General features: G+C 33.8%; 1 protein-coding gene across 6 annotated transcripts in view; it reads left to right on the plus strand.

The window, feature by feature from the left end:
• CEP128 (centrosomal protein 128) overlaps positions 1 to 13,262 on the plus strand; it is a 125,506-nt gene that overhangs the window by 38,370 nt on the left and 73,874 nt on the right. For all 6 annotated transcript variants that reach the window (XM_068683035.1, XM_068683040.1, XM_068683039.1 and 3 more), the window contains exons 13-16: positions 2,549 to 2,899; positions 3,950 to 4,600; positions 9,758 to 9,922; positions 12,821 to 12,997. In XM_068683035.1, the coding sequence (XP_068539136.1) occupies positions 2,549 to 2,899; positions 3,950 to 4,600; positions 9,758 to 9,922; positions 12,821 to 12,997 (1,344 nt within the window). The remainder of the gene's footprint in view (positions 1 to 2,548; positions 2,900 to 3,949; positions 4,601 to 9,757; positions 9,923 to 12,820; positions 12,998 to 13,262) is intronic.

Consider the following 13,262-nt stretch of genomic DNA (forward strand, 5'->3'; position numbering starts at 1 on the left):
CTAAGGACAGCATTTTGTGATGTATTGTATTCATGTCCCTGCAACAAAGGCTGAAATAAAACTGAAGACAGAAAGGATAAAGGGGAACTGGGGAATGAGACTCCTACAGATGTTTTTATACAAATATTAAACATGATGGGAAGTAGGGGCTACCTATTTACTCCAGTTATTAATAGTTGAGAATAGTTGAGACTGACCGTGTGTGCTTCCACAGTAGGATACGGGTATAAATCTTCTATGTAAGATATTTTGTTTTTGTATTTGTAGTGAAAATGGATGTCTTTCAGGACTGAAGAACTTGACAAACTTATGAAAAATAGGCAAATGCTATTTATTAACAAAAAATAAAACATAGAATGGCTTGGGTTGGAAGGGACCTTAAATATCATCTTGTTCTCTCAGCCTTTTTTCATAGGAGAGGTGCTACAGCACTCTGAATTCTATATATGAAATCTAATGGTTTTTGAAAATACACTGAAATTCAAAAATGTGATGCTATGTATCCAGCTTAATTATCAACTACTTTTCATTTCTTTCTAAACAACCTTTACAACTAAAAGCCAAGGTTATAATGTCATGCTTATGAATTGAAACTGTATGGTCATGCTTTCACAGGTTACCACTGCCAAGAACAATGTTCTTCCAATTACAACAGTAATTTACATAATCACTCCTTACTATCAAAACAATCTTCGTTCCCATAAAATCAAAATTAGGCTTTTAAAATTTTGTAATAGTTTAGCTTGTTTAATGGGACTTTAGATGCGTTGTATTAACCATATGCTGTTTGCTGGTAGTATAGTTCCACAAAAAAAGTGGTAATCATTTTCTGAGCAGTGTTTGTCTGAAAGGGGTATCGTCTTTAGCAAGGTATGCTCTACTGGCCCTTTTGATTGTTATTTCCAATCAGAACCATCTTATGGGACAGTTTTCATTAAATGATGGTATGGATGTTAAAGTACCAATGTAGCCATTTGTTACTGAACTATCGGAGTTTGAAGATGGTGCTTTTGCTTTTGGCTTGTCAATTTTAAAAACGTGGTATATTTGGTATTTATTTTGGAGATCTGATGGTATGTTTTAACCTTAACTCAGAATTTTACATCTTAATTTTTGAAATAAGTGTGAATTAAAAATATTTTTATTTAACTACTTTTAAATACTTTGGCTTAAGGATAGAAAAAAATGCATTATTCCTTGAGAAAACATTAGACACTGCTAGAAAGCTATTAATATGTTCAAGTTAACTCATGTAGGATAATTCTGGCATTAAAATTAGCTTAGGGCACAAAGCTATAGGCAACAATATATCTTCCTCTATATCCGTTTCTAAGCACGTAGGGGGACATACAAATTAAGTAATTCAGTCAAGCCCTATCTTTCATAAGGATTTTTTGGATTTAGAGATGTTTGTTGCAGTAGAGGGTTGCTTCAAATCAGCATTACTTACCTGTAACTGTTCTATTAGAAGTATTATCTAAAAATGTGCTTGCCACCAATCCTTCTCCTTTTTTTCAATGAATGACTAGAAACTGACATTGTGTTGGGGTTTTCCAAGGAACCAAAAGGCCGGACCACAACCTGTCCTTTTTTTTATTGACTTTTAAGTGGCATATATAGACAGTAAAGTTTGAGGTGTGTTACTATAGATGCTGAAGCAAAACCACCTCCAACAAATAGTGCTTGTTTATGTCTGTTCCCAGAGCGTGAATAAACATATGCACCACATCTGGAGGGAGGTTTTGGAAAATTATTGGTAACCTGATCCCATGGTTTAGCGGTAGGCTTGGCAGTGCTAGGTTAATGGTTGGACCCCATGATCTTAGGAGGTCTTTTCCAGCCTAAAGATTCTGTGATTATATTAAACTATAAATATAGTTTAATAAAAGGTGTTTTTTTCCTTTTCTTATGACAGCCTGTATCTGAAAAGTTGTTTATTTAATGTTTTAAATACCCTTATAGATCAAACAGAATTTTGACAACTGTATGCAGGTTAACATACGGATATACATATAGATATGTCACAATAGGAATTCAAAAGTACAGGTAAATTTGGGACTCCTGTTATGAAATATGAAAGTAAATGGTGTGGAGACCTGCTCTTTCTCTATCCCCCCTTATTTTGTAGGGAAGGCTTCATGAAAAGTTGGTATGCTGTGATTTTTCAGCTTACATCAACTGCTTTGGGTCCATGCTTGCTTACCTTTTCTGAATGAAGGGCAACCTGATAGAAAAGATCAAACTTATTTTTGTTAATAGTAAAAATAAAACCTTAAAATTCACATTTATATGTGTATATTCATGTCAAAGTTTTTTTTTTCCCCTCCTGCGTATTTGCTAATGTTGATGTATTTTATATCCAGTGGTGAAATTCTTTACCATCTCAGAGTGGGAGATTCTGTGTGCTAACATGATAGTCAGAGATCTTTTACTCTCTTCATATTTTAGATAGAAAAGTGATGTAAGCATTGCTGTATGTAGTTTAATAAGATTTCATACTGTATATCTTTAGGGTTGAAATTTTCATACTTTGCTATGATGATTCTAGGTGTTAACATCTGACCTGGAAAACAGGGAGAAGCAACAGCAAAAAATGCTAGACCAGCTAAAGGAAATACAGAGTTGCTACAAGGCATGTGAGAATGGACGTAGGCAAACTGAACTCCATTCGGCTGAGTTAGCTCAACAAGTTGAAGAGAGTACCAAGGAAGCAGAACGATACCTCACTGAATTCAGGCATTCAGAGGCACTCAGGCTAGAGACTGAGAAAAAAAGAGAAGATTTGAAGGTGAGAGCACAGGAAGCCATCCGACAATGGAAGTTGAAATGTAAGAAACTAGATTATGAGGTGGAAAAACAAAATGAAACTATCAATGAACTGATGGACAAGAATAATCAGGTAAGATTGACTCTTATTTGTAACCTTATCATTTAGTTTTATAAATAATTTTTCTTTTAATTATATTTTTATATAGCAGTGGCTGATGCATCAGGAAGATCTTGTAACCTTGTAACCCCCCTTTTTTTTTTTTCCTGTAGTAGCAATTGTGTTACTTGTGGTAAACGTACTGTAGACAGTGTTTAAAAAATTACGTGGTAAATTGAGATAAGTAAGAATCAGGACTGGTGAGTGCAACAGAATCATAGAATACCACATTCTGTTAAACTTGTATGATTCTGTGATTTAGTAACACATGCACTTGCAGTGTGAAATATTTCCATCCAAGTATTTTCTAGATTTTTTTTAAACCTGAGATATCAATGTTGGGGGTGGGAGGGGGGGAGGACACAAAACCTCACACCATTAAGCTGTTCAGGAAAACAGCAGTGTTTTTATTAAATGTGTCTGATTTTCATTTTAAGGTCTTAATTCCTTACCTTTCATTTGAACTTGGTTTTCAACTACTATTGATACTTCTTCAGAGTGTAGTTTCAGAGTTTAAAGGCAATAGAATATTATGTAATATTTTAGAAAATAAGCAAAACAAGCCAGGCTATACAATGGACCTACATATATACCTTACTATAGGTAAGTACATATATACCTTACTATACATATATACATATATACCTTACTATAGGTAAGGTATATATGGCCAGTAGTTTTCATTATGTTGTTCTTCATTACTGTATTGTCTTTCTTGTTCCATACTGCTACTTGAAAAATTTGCAAATAAGACTATCTCAGTCAGACAAGAGGATGAGAGAAACTGGGTATTAACCTAAAGCATCCCTGCTTAGGCATCTTAGTCATTTAAGGACAGGTATACTTTGAGATCACAAATGTTCTGCACCTAAATTTAATACACTGAGTAACTGAACTCATTAGAAGCAATTTGAATTGCGTTTTTGCAGAACTGAGTAGCCTACATGTTCCTTAGATGTTAGTTTCCAACAATTTTCTTTAATTACTTTAGGTGGCATTGGATTTATTTTTTGTATTTCCTAGATCCTCAAAGAAAAGGATGACCTCAGAAGTCAACTTCTCTCTGCTATACACCAAATAGAAAACCTTCGGAAAGAGCTGAATGATGTACTTACAAAGAGGGCCCAGCAGGAAGAACAACTTCATTGCAAAGAAGTAAAACTGAATGAAATGAAATCGCAACAGTTGTGCCTTGAAGAAGAGATTAAAGAAGTTCAAGGTACTGTAAATAAATTGGAAGATGAATTGAAAAAGCAAGTCTGTCTACAAAATCAAATGCAAGCTGAGAAGGAACACTTGGAGCAAGAACTTGCAACTAGTAACTCAATTCATGAAAAAGACCAGGAAAGACTCTTAGAAATGCAAGCAGATATAAAAAATCTGAGTGCCATACGTGTGGAACTAACAAATAGAATAGCAGAAGAAGAGAAAGTCAAAAAAGAACTACATAAGAGCCTCTCAGATTTCCAGAAACAACAGGACTCTAAGCATGAAGAGATGACTTCAGCTAACAGGCAGTTGAAGATGGAAAGAGAGGTTCATCAACAGGAGTTAGCAGATCTTCGATCAGAGTTACAGAATGTTAAAATCAAGCACGAACGAAACATTCAAGAGCTCATGAAACTCCTTAAACAAGAAAAGGATGATGCAGATGCTCAGATTAGAATGCTAAAGGTACTTATTCTGAGTAATTCCAAAAGTAAGCTATTTTCTTTCTATAGAGTGATGAAAGTAATGAACTATGGGTTGTAAAACGTTTAACACACACATGCACACACACACATACACACACACTTTATTTCAGGTCATCATAAAAGTTTAAAATTAATGGTCGAAAATGTAATCTCATAATAGTTTAAGGGAAAAAACTATTAGTATGGAAGTAATGATAGTAGGTATGTCAGTGATCAGAACAGGAGGAGATGTGTAAGGCTGTAGTTTTAACGTCATTTGATCCTTTCTTTTTGAACTACTATTTTAACAAGTTATTTTCATGGTTCTACTATAGAACTTGTATTATGTCAGGGATAGTACATTTTTGTAAATGTTTAACTTGCATAACGCTGTTGTACCTGGAAGAATTTTCAGAATGTGAACAGTGATAATATGTCTCATTAAGATTAATTTTTGTAGCTCCTTCTATTTTGAAGGCTTTTTAGAATTTCTAATTCCTCAAGGAAGTGGCTACATATGCAGTAAATTATGAAACTAAAACATTTTATTCATTAAGAAACAAGTTAATGTCTTCAGCTCACATCCTTTGCTACTGATTCAAGGCTATTGCATTAGAAAGAAAACATATATTTCAGTGTCTTAAGTGGTCTAAAGAGAATTGAAGAAGTTAAGTTGAAATGGATACTCTACATAGCACAGTTAATTGTCAACAGTCGTATGAAAACTTGTGTATAAGCTAAACATTGCACTGCTATTGAAGCAGTTTGATTACATGATTAAATATATATGTAAGATAGTATTTTTTATGAATATACAAATTATTATTAGGACATATTAGTGGAGGCAGTAGTTTTCCAGACAGGCTGTAAATTACCAGCATAATTTGAATGTGCTTCAGAAGCAGTATAAATGCACTTTCCACCTCAGTCCCATCAGATATTTTTTAATTAAAATTTGCTCATATCAAAATTCTGCCAATTTAACCATAAAAAGTTATAATATCCTTAATCAAAACTTCAGTGATTCATGGTGTACTTCATCATTGGTAATATAAACAAGTCTATTTCTTTTCACACAAATATGCAGAGTCACTAAAAATGTGTATTTTCTGCATCTTGGCAATTATGAATTAATGTTACTTAGAAAAGGATGGTTAGTTATTATATCAATCATAATATAATTGATAATAATTCATAAGTACTGCATTTAATGAAGATAGCAGTAAAAAAAATCTAGGTAGCTGTTAGTAGAAGGATCATTAAAAAATATTTTGACAGCAATGCTTAACATTTTAGGGACTTAATTTGTGATGTGTCTAGTATTGTTATTTAGGTGATCTATCCAAATATGATTTTTTTCTTTGACAATGAAATTGCAATTAAGACTCTATGTTTAATGTCAAGTGTAGAGAAGGGGAATATGTTCTAGATGGTAGTAATCAAAAAATGAGTTGATTGTGACTATGTGTTCCCCTTAGAAGGAAAAGTCAGTCTTATAGCATGGACCTCAATATTGATACTGGTTGTTGTAGCTAAACAGAATCTTTAGAGAATTCACTTCCTTGTTTCATTTACAGATTTGTGACTTAACCAGAATCCTTAATCTACATGCATTTTTTTTACAGCTTCATCTCTCTGAAGCAGAGGAGTGGAGGGATTAAGGGAAATGAATTTTTTAAGATAACTTGGGTAGACTACTTTATTTTTTTGGAAGTACACAATGATAATTCAAAATAGTGTCTTGATTCAAACATTGTAAGAGCAATGAAATATCTGGACATATTAATCCCTGGGAAAATCTGTTAATATATTGTGCAGGTGACTTTCTTTTTGTCTGAACTCATCATTTCATTGCAAATACCATCCCTCTGGCAAGCTTTGGACAACACTAGTAACCAAAATGCCAACAACACCATTGGATGATGGGAAGACTGCACGTTTATAAACCTGTATGCCCTCCTCCTGTTTCTCTGTTTCACAATTCAAACTGGGTTTAAGTTTTATGAATAGATTTGTCTTCCAAGTTAAGGTAAATTTTTTTATGTGAGTTATCAAAGTATATTTAAATACTATGGTTTTGGGATTAGAGTTTACGGAAATTTAAAAGAAAGTTTTATCTTTTTTTTGTGCCCAGTGAGCAACTGTCTGTTAATCAGGTAATCTTGACTTTATTTACAGGTCAGCCTTGTCTGACCCTTTTAACTGTCTTTGTGAAAAAATATACATAATCATGTCCAAAGGTTGTTAATGGCAAAGTCTAAAATATAAAAGTCAGTTGGGAGGCATGTAGTAGGGGTAAGGGCAAATTGAACACATTTCTTAAGACTCAAAGCCTAATCTGAATTAGAGAAGGAATTTTGATGTTGAAAGTGCCTTTTGATCCATTATACTTCTTCACTCTCTTGCCTCTTCTGCAAGAAAGGCAGAAAAATATAAGAAAAAAATAGGGTAGTTAAGTATTTTTATGTAATGGGACAGTAGCATAGGGATATTGCATCACAGAATCACAGAATTTCTAGGTTGGAAGAGACCTCAAGATCATCGAGTCCAACCTCTAACCTAACACTAACAGTCCCCACTAAACCATATCCCTAAGCTCTACATCTAAACGTCTTTTGAAGACTTCCAGGGATGGTGACTCCACCACCTCCCTGGGCAGCCTGTTCCAATGCCTCACAAGCCTTTCAGTAAAGAAGCTCTTCCTAACATCTAACCTAAAACTCCCCTGGCGCAACTTTAGCCCGTTCCCCCTCGTCCTGTCACCAGGCACGTGGGAGAACAGGCCAACCCCCACCTCTCTACAGCCTCCTTTAAGGTATCTGTAGAGAGCGATAAGGTCGCCCCTGAGCCTCCTCTTCTCCAGGCTGAACAAGCCCAGCTCCCTCAACCGCTCCTCGTAGGACTTGTTCTCCAGACCCCTCACCAGCTTCGTCGCCCTTCTTTGGACCCGCTCAAGCACCTCGATGTCCTTCTTGTAGCGAGGGGCCCAAAACTGAACACAGTACTCGAGGTGCGGCCTCACCAGAGCCGAGTACAGGGGGACGATCACCTCCCTAGCCCTGCCTGTCACAGTGTTTCTGATACAAGCCAGGATGCCATTGGCCTTCTTGGCCACCTGAGCACACTGCTGGCTCATATTCAGCCGACTGTCCACCATCACTCCCAGGTCCTTCTCTGCCTGGCAGCTCTCCAACCACTCATCTCCCAGCCTGTAGTTCTGCTTGGGGTTATTGCGCCCCAGGTGCAGGACCCGGCACTTGGCCTTGTTAAACTTCATGCAGTTGTTAAACTTCATGCATGTTGCTGTAGAACTGGAGAAGCACTCAGCATTTTGTATGAGATGTCAGTATTGAGAAGGATCTTACTGTCTGAGTACTGAGATTCTGGTGCTAAAGTTTTTACTTCTCTTTCTGTTAGGACCTCTACTGGAAGCACAGTCTCTATAATTTTTTCAAAATGATAGGTAAACTAGGTAGAGAAAATGAAGTAGTTTGCTTAGTAGTTCCCAAACACTGTGCATTCAGAAGCCGTGAATCTGTCCCCTAATTTTACTACCTGCCCTCATTTACTTTTAAAAACATCCATGTATTTTTAGAATAAGGAAATATAAAATTTACTCATGGCTGACAGCAATTTCAAGTTATGTCTTTAATGAATGATTATGTAGAGGTACGTATAAAATTGTATATAAATGTCTTTCTTTTTGAATTAACTTTTCTAAAATTCAACAAGTGGGTGTAGTTTTATTTTTCCTGAAAATAACCAGAAGTGGAAATTGGTTTAAATCTAGATCAATTCAATTATGTTCACAATTGCCTTGTCCATATTAGAAATTAATAACAATTATTTTTCAATGTCATGTCTCAAAGATGATGTACAGGAGGAATCTGTTTCTTGGATTGTTTCCATCTGTATATATTTTTTTTATATGGTTATCTTTAGTAGGAACTGAAAAGAGGATTTTATAAACATACTCACAGAAAATATTTTAAGCACTGCAGGCTTGTATTTGTGTCCTAAGTCTAAATTAACTTGTAAAACTTTTCTTATACTTCTTCACCATAAAATGTATATGTATAGTCTTATTTATAGTCTAATCAGAAGAACAGAATTTTTGATTTTCCTCAAGAAGGAATTTGCTTTGGAAGTTTATATTTGTGTGTAACTGCATCCTGCAATTCACCTTATACGAAGCTGGTTTTGGATAATGATATTATGCGTACAATTTTCTTCTTAGCTTTGTTTACTTTTTTGTATTTTGCAATTATTCTGGAGAATTCTCAGATCTGTCAGTTTAACTCAGTTTTACTAAGTTGAATGAGCAGCAAACCTCTTAATTAGAAAGACAGGTCTCATTGTGTTTTCCACAGAAAACCAATATATTTTGTTCACTTAGGGCTCTTAGGACCCTTAGAAGTTCTTTTTTTTTTTTTTTTTTTCATTCTTACCTGTAGTATCTGCATAAATAGAGTTAAATTCACACAATTTAGAAATGAAAAAATAACAAAATCTTTAAAGTTATTTCCCCGCAGATATAAATTTCATACTAGGTCCTGCAATGAAATGAGTTTTGGAGTTTCTGATTCCAAATTATTTCAGTAATGGAAAAGTTGCATAAATACTGAACTTTTTAAGGTGATGTCAGCTGATGAGTGTAGCAGAGTTGAAATGCAGAATCTGAGATTTCTATTTACTGCTTTTAAATAGCTCTATGGTACTGCAGTGTCTTGCAGAAATTTACAACATACCTGGCAAACATCAACATTCTTCTAAGCTGATTGATCTGGTTTTGCAGCTAAATGTTCATTATAAGTAAAATGTGGGAAAGCTCTACACTTTAAAGGGAAAGTCCGTATCATTTAACTTCTGTGTCAGCACTAATAAATCATAATAATAACAAATAATAAGTGATATTAAGTCACAGTGTACAATTTTAATTTCATTGTGTTCTTGAGTTGATCATTATCTTCAAATTTTGTGATACATGTTTTCCATGTTCAGATAAGTGATTGCACTTAATATAACTTAAATGTAAAAAATTAAAGATAATTAATAATCCATGATCATGTTCTGTGGTTTTGAAGCTTTAATGTCTGTGAAGATTTTAAAATAACCCATATAGTAGTGACTTTGTCATCTGTTCATCTGTTACCATCAGATGGAACTTGTAGAAGAGAAAAGCACAGTCAAGACTCAGTGTCGACAACTGGAGAAGATAAAAATTGAATGTGATAAATTGACAGAAGAATTAACCCAAAGTGAAGAAGAAAATATAAAACTCAGGCGAAAATGTGAGTTTGTAAAACAAGAACTGGAGAAAAAGGTAAACGTAATTCATCAGTCTCTGAACTTTATTTAAACTTTAGGATAAATATCTAAAACTGTGAACTAAAGAATTAGGCGATGAATCTAAAATGCAAAGAATACATATACACATTCAAGAATATATGCAGTCATACTGTAGTACAAAGTTTCCACACAAATCAAACAAGGCAGAAGTGATTTGGTTGAGTCATGAATGGTATCCCTCCAGGGATACACTGATATTATTTATCAGTGAGTTATATCAATAATTTATCAGAGTAGGAATATAGGTACTACATGTACATTCCTATATACTTCTAACATGGGCAACTAAAAAATACTTAAGTTCTTCCAGTTTTCTTCACGTTCTCTGGAGTTGCAGTTAAGTTACAAATAATTTAGAGCAAATTTGAATTAGATAGGCAAGATAATCACTGTAAAATAAATTCTAAATATCTTGATAAAAATTATTTACTGCTTGAATATTTTAAACACAGCAAGCTTTTAGGGAAACATACATTATTCTCTTATACTGGCATTATATTTCTAGAGATCAGTGATTTCTACAAGCCATTCTTGTTGCTTAATGTTCTTATTATTAATTACTATCAAATACAAATTTGCAGTTTCACTATCTGCAATTGTCAGCTTTTGTTTTTTAATAAATCGAGTGATAAATTAAAAGTTGCTGAAGTCATTATATGTTGTAACTCCTTTTACTGCTTTCTTCAGTTCTTTTTTTTTGTTTGTTGGTTTCCATGATTGGTTCTACAACATTGCTTTTTAATGTTTTTCTTAACGCAAGTGCATTTTACCTTGTGCAATTTTTATATCTTATTTTTTTTCTGCAGTGTTGTGATTTCAGATGAGTATTTCTGTGCATGGATGAAGTTTTACCTTCTCCAGTATAAAGCAGCTGTCAGTATTTGATTAATTCATATTAAGACAGCATTGATTATTTCTCATCTTTGATAGTTTTATGTTCATTTCCTAAATTAAAATTCAAGAAAACATTAAAAAAAAAAAAGCATCCTGCAGGAAACTGCTTACATATACATATTTTTTGCGCTATATCCTCATTAATTTTTTTTTAATGGAGCCTCTATCTGCTTCTTATTCTTCTATGTCAGATTACTATTTTTTCATCCGTGTGGCATTAAATTCTGTGATATAAGTATTTATCTTAACATGACACAAGAGTTTTATTTATCCGTTGCACATAGACCACTGGATTGTTGTCAGTTTCATTAGGTTAATAGTTTAAATCTGGTAACACTTGCCTATTGATATTGGAGATCCCTTATGTTTGTTCAGGTTTTCCAATTTAATTTTCAATTCATATTTTGTTACTATAAATGAAGTGTACAAACCTCACATAGAAGTTTAGTTTAAAATCTAAGAAGTTCATTTTGAATATAGTTTAGGTAAAGGGATTATTCCAAAATGCTGTTAACTCCTTTTGTCATATTTCTTCTATCTTCAGCCTATAATGACTCTTTACTCTGAATATTGGCCCTGAGAAAAAAATGTTTTCTTCTTTTTTGAAAGACTGGAATAAAAACCTCTTGACGTTATGTAGTTAGCTCCCTGCCAATTTTTCCTTCTTGTGTAAGAAGGATATCAGACTTTTTAAATTTATTGATAACATGCTGAATTAAATGCTGTTTTTGACTAGATTAATTTATATACTGAAATGCTGTTTAAAAGCCTTTAAAAACAGTGAGGAAGGCTGCTGGTTTTGCTGTACGTTAGTATTATTAGCTGCATCAACTCTTCTGTTGTGATAACTATATTCCCAAAATTTAATGTAGTGTTTAGGTAGAACTATTCAGGGTACAAAACCTGTTGCATAAATTATTATTTTCATAGTTTGCTACTGAAATACCTATGGATTAAAAAATCTTGGGACAGAAGTTTAATTGAATTACTGTAATATTCCAACTTCCTGCATTTTCCTTTTTCTGCTAATATTTAGGATCAGTATTGAATTTTATTTTTTCAAATTACATTTTCCTATGAATTCAAAAGACTGTATTACTTTTCTATTATTACAATAAGTATTTTCATAGAATTTTCAAATAGTGCATCCAAGACTTACAGGACATGAATATGAAATCTGGCCTTTCTATTAGCTTGCTTTTATTAGACTAACAGGAAGTGCTTTAAAAGCTCAACTTTTCAGGCTAATAGAAAATACTTAAATTTAAAATGTGTTTTGTCTAGGTTGGGATTTTAGCACTATAATATTTATTGTTAAGGAAATGTGTTTGTAGAAGTGCACGTAGTCTTTTGCAGTCAGTTGAAAACTAGTTCCAACTTCTGTCTTATTAGAAAAATACATCTTTTAGACAGAGGTGGTCTTTTATATTTAAGGTGAAAAACGATGGAGAAGCTTTTAAGCACAGAATCATTTTTAAGCAAAGAAGCCTAAGTAAATGAAGGTAAAGTAATAGCAATGAGTTCTGTTTCTTTGTGTTGAGTGTGGGTTGTCAGAAAGGGATGTGAGAAATGTTCAGGAAATGAAAAGGTGTATTAGGGTCGTGACCTTAGTGTCAAAAGGAGTATTAGGGCTAGGAAATGAAAGGAGTATTTATTGTGGGCTCTTTTTCTACTCATGAAAAAAAGTTTCATGAGAGAATGTCTAGTTTTGACTCTGAAATAGAGCTCTGTGATTGTTGGGTTTGGATTTGGTGTGGTTTCTTTACAACTAGGAGACTTCCAGGTGAATAGGAAAAATTAATAGATGATTTTGTGTACTATGAGAATGTATTATATTCCATGGCAAAGAACTGAACTCAGTGCCTGAGTATAGTGTGATTATAAAATTAAAAGATACATTGCTATTTATGCGTGTTATGGTATGAATGCAATAATTTGTGGATTTTTTTTCCTGCTTTTTTTTCCCCTTTGACTGCAGAATAAACAGATCAGTTATGAAGAAGATCATTTGAGAAGAATGGATGAGGCCAGACTGCAGTTTAAGGATCAACTGCATCATTTAGAAATGGAACAGAAATCCATTCTCACCATGATAGGAAGTGAAATTGATGCTGCTTGTGAAATTTTTTCTCGGGACTCCATGGAGAAATTCAAAGTAATTCTAAGCTTTTAAGTATGCTGCAGATTTTGTTGTTTTCTTAGTGGGTGATTGTAGCAGAATTTATGTGAGCTGTTATTACATGTCACTCATTTGGTATAGATAATTTAGGGGCAGTAGGATTAGGGATATTTAGCTGATGTAGGTACAGGTTACTAGAATGAGATACTGTGAAGATCTGTCCATGTATTGCTCATTACTGTGTTCTTTTGCAAATCTTTTTGTGAGCACTCACTCGGATTACCCCATTCTTCTCTTGCCA

Source organism: Anas acuta, chromosome 5 (genome assembly GCF_963932015.1).
Source record: "Anas acuta chromosome 5, bAnaAcu1.1, whole genome shotgun sequence".
In the NCBI taxonomy this organism is placed as follows: Eukaryota; Metazoa; Chordata; class Aves; order Anseriformes; family Anatidae; genus Anas; species Anas acuta.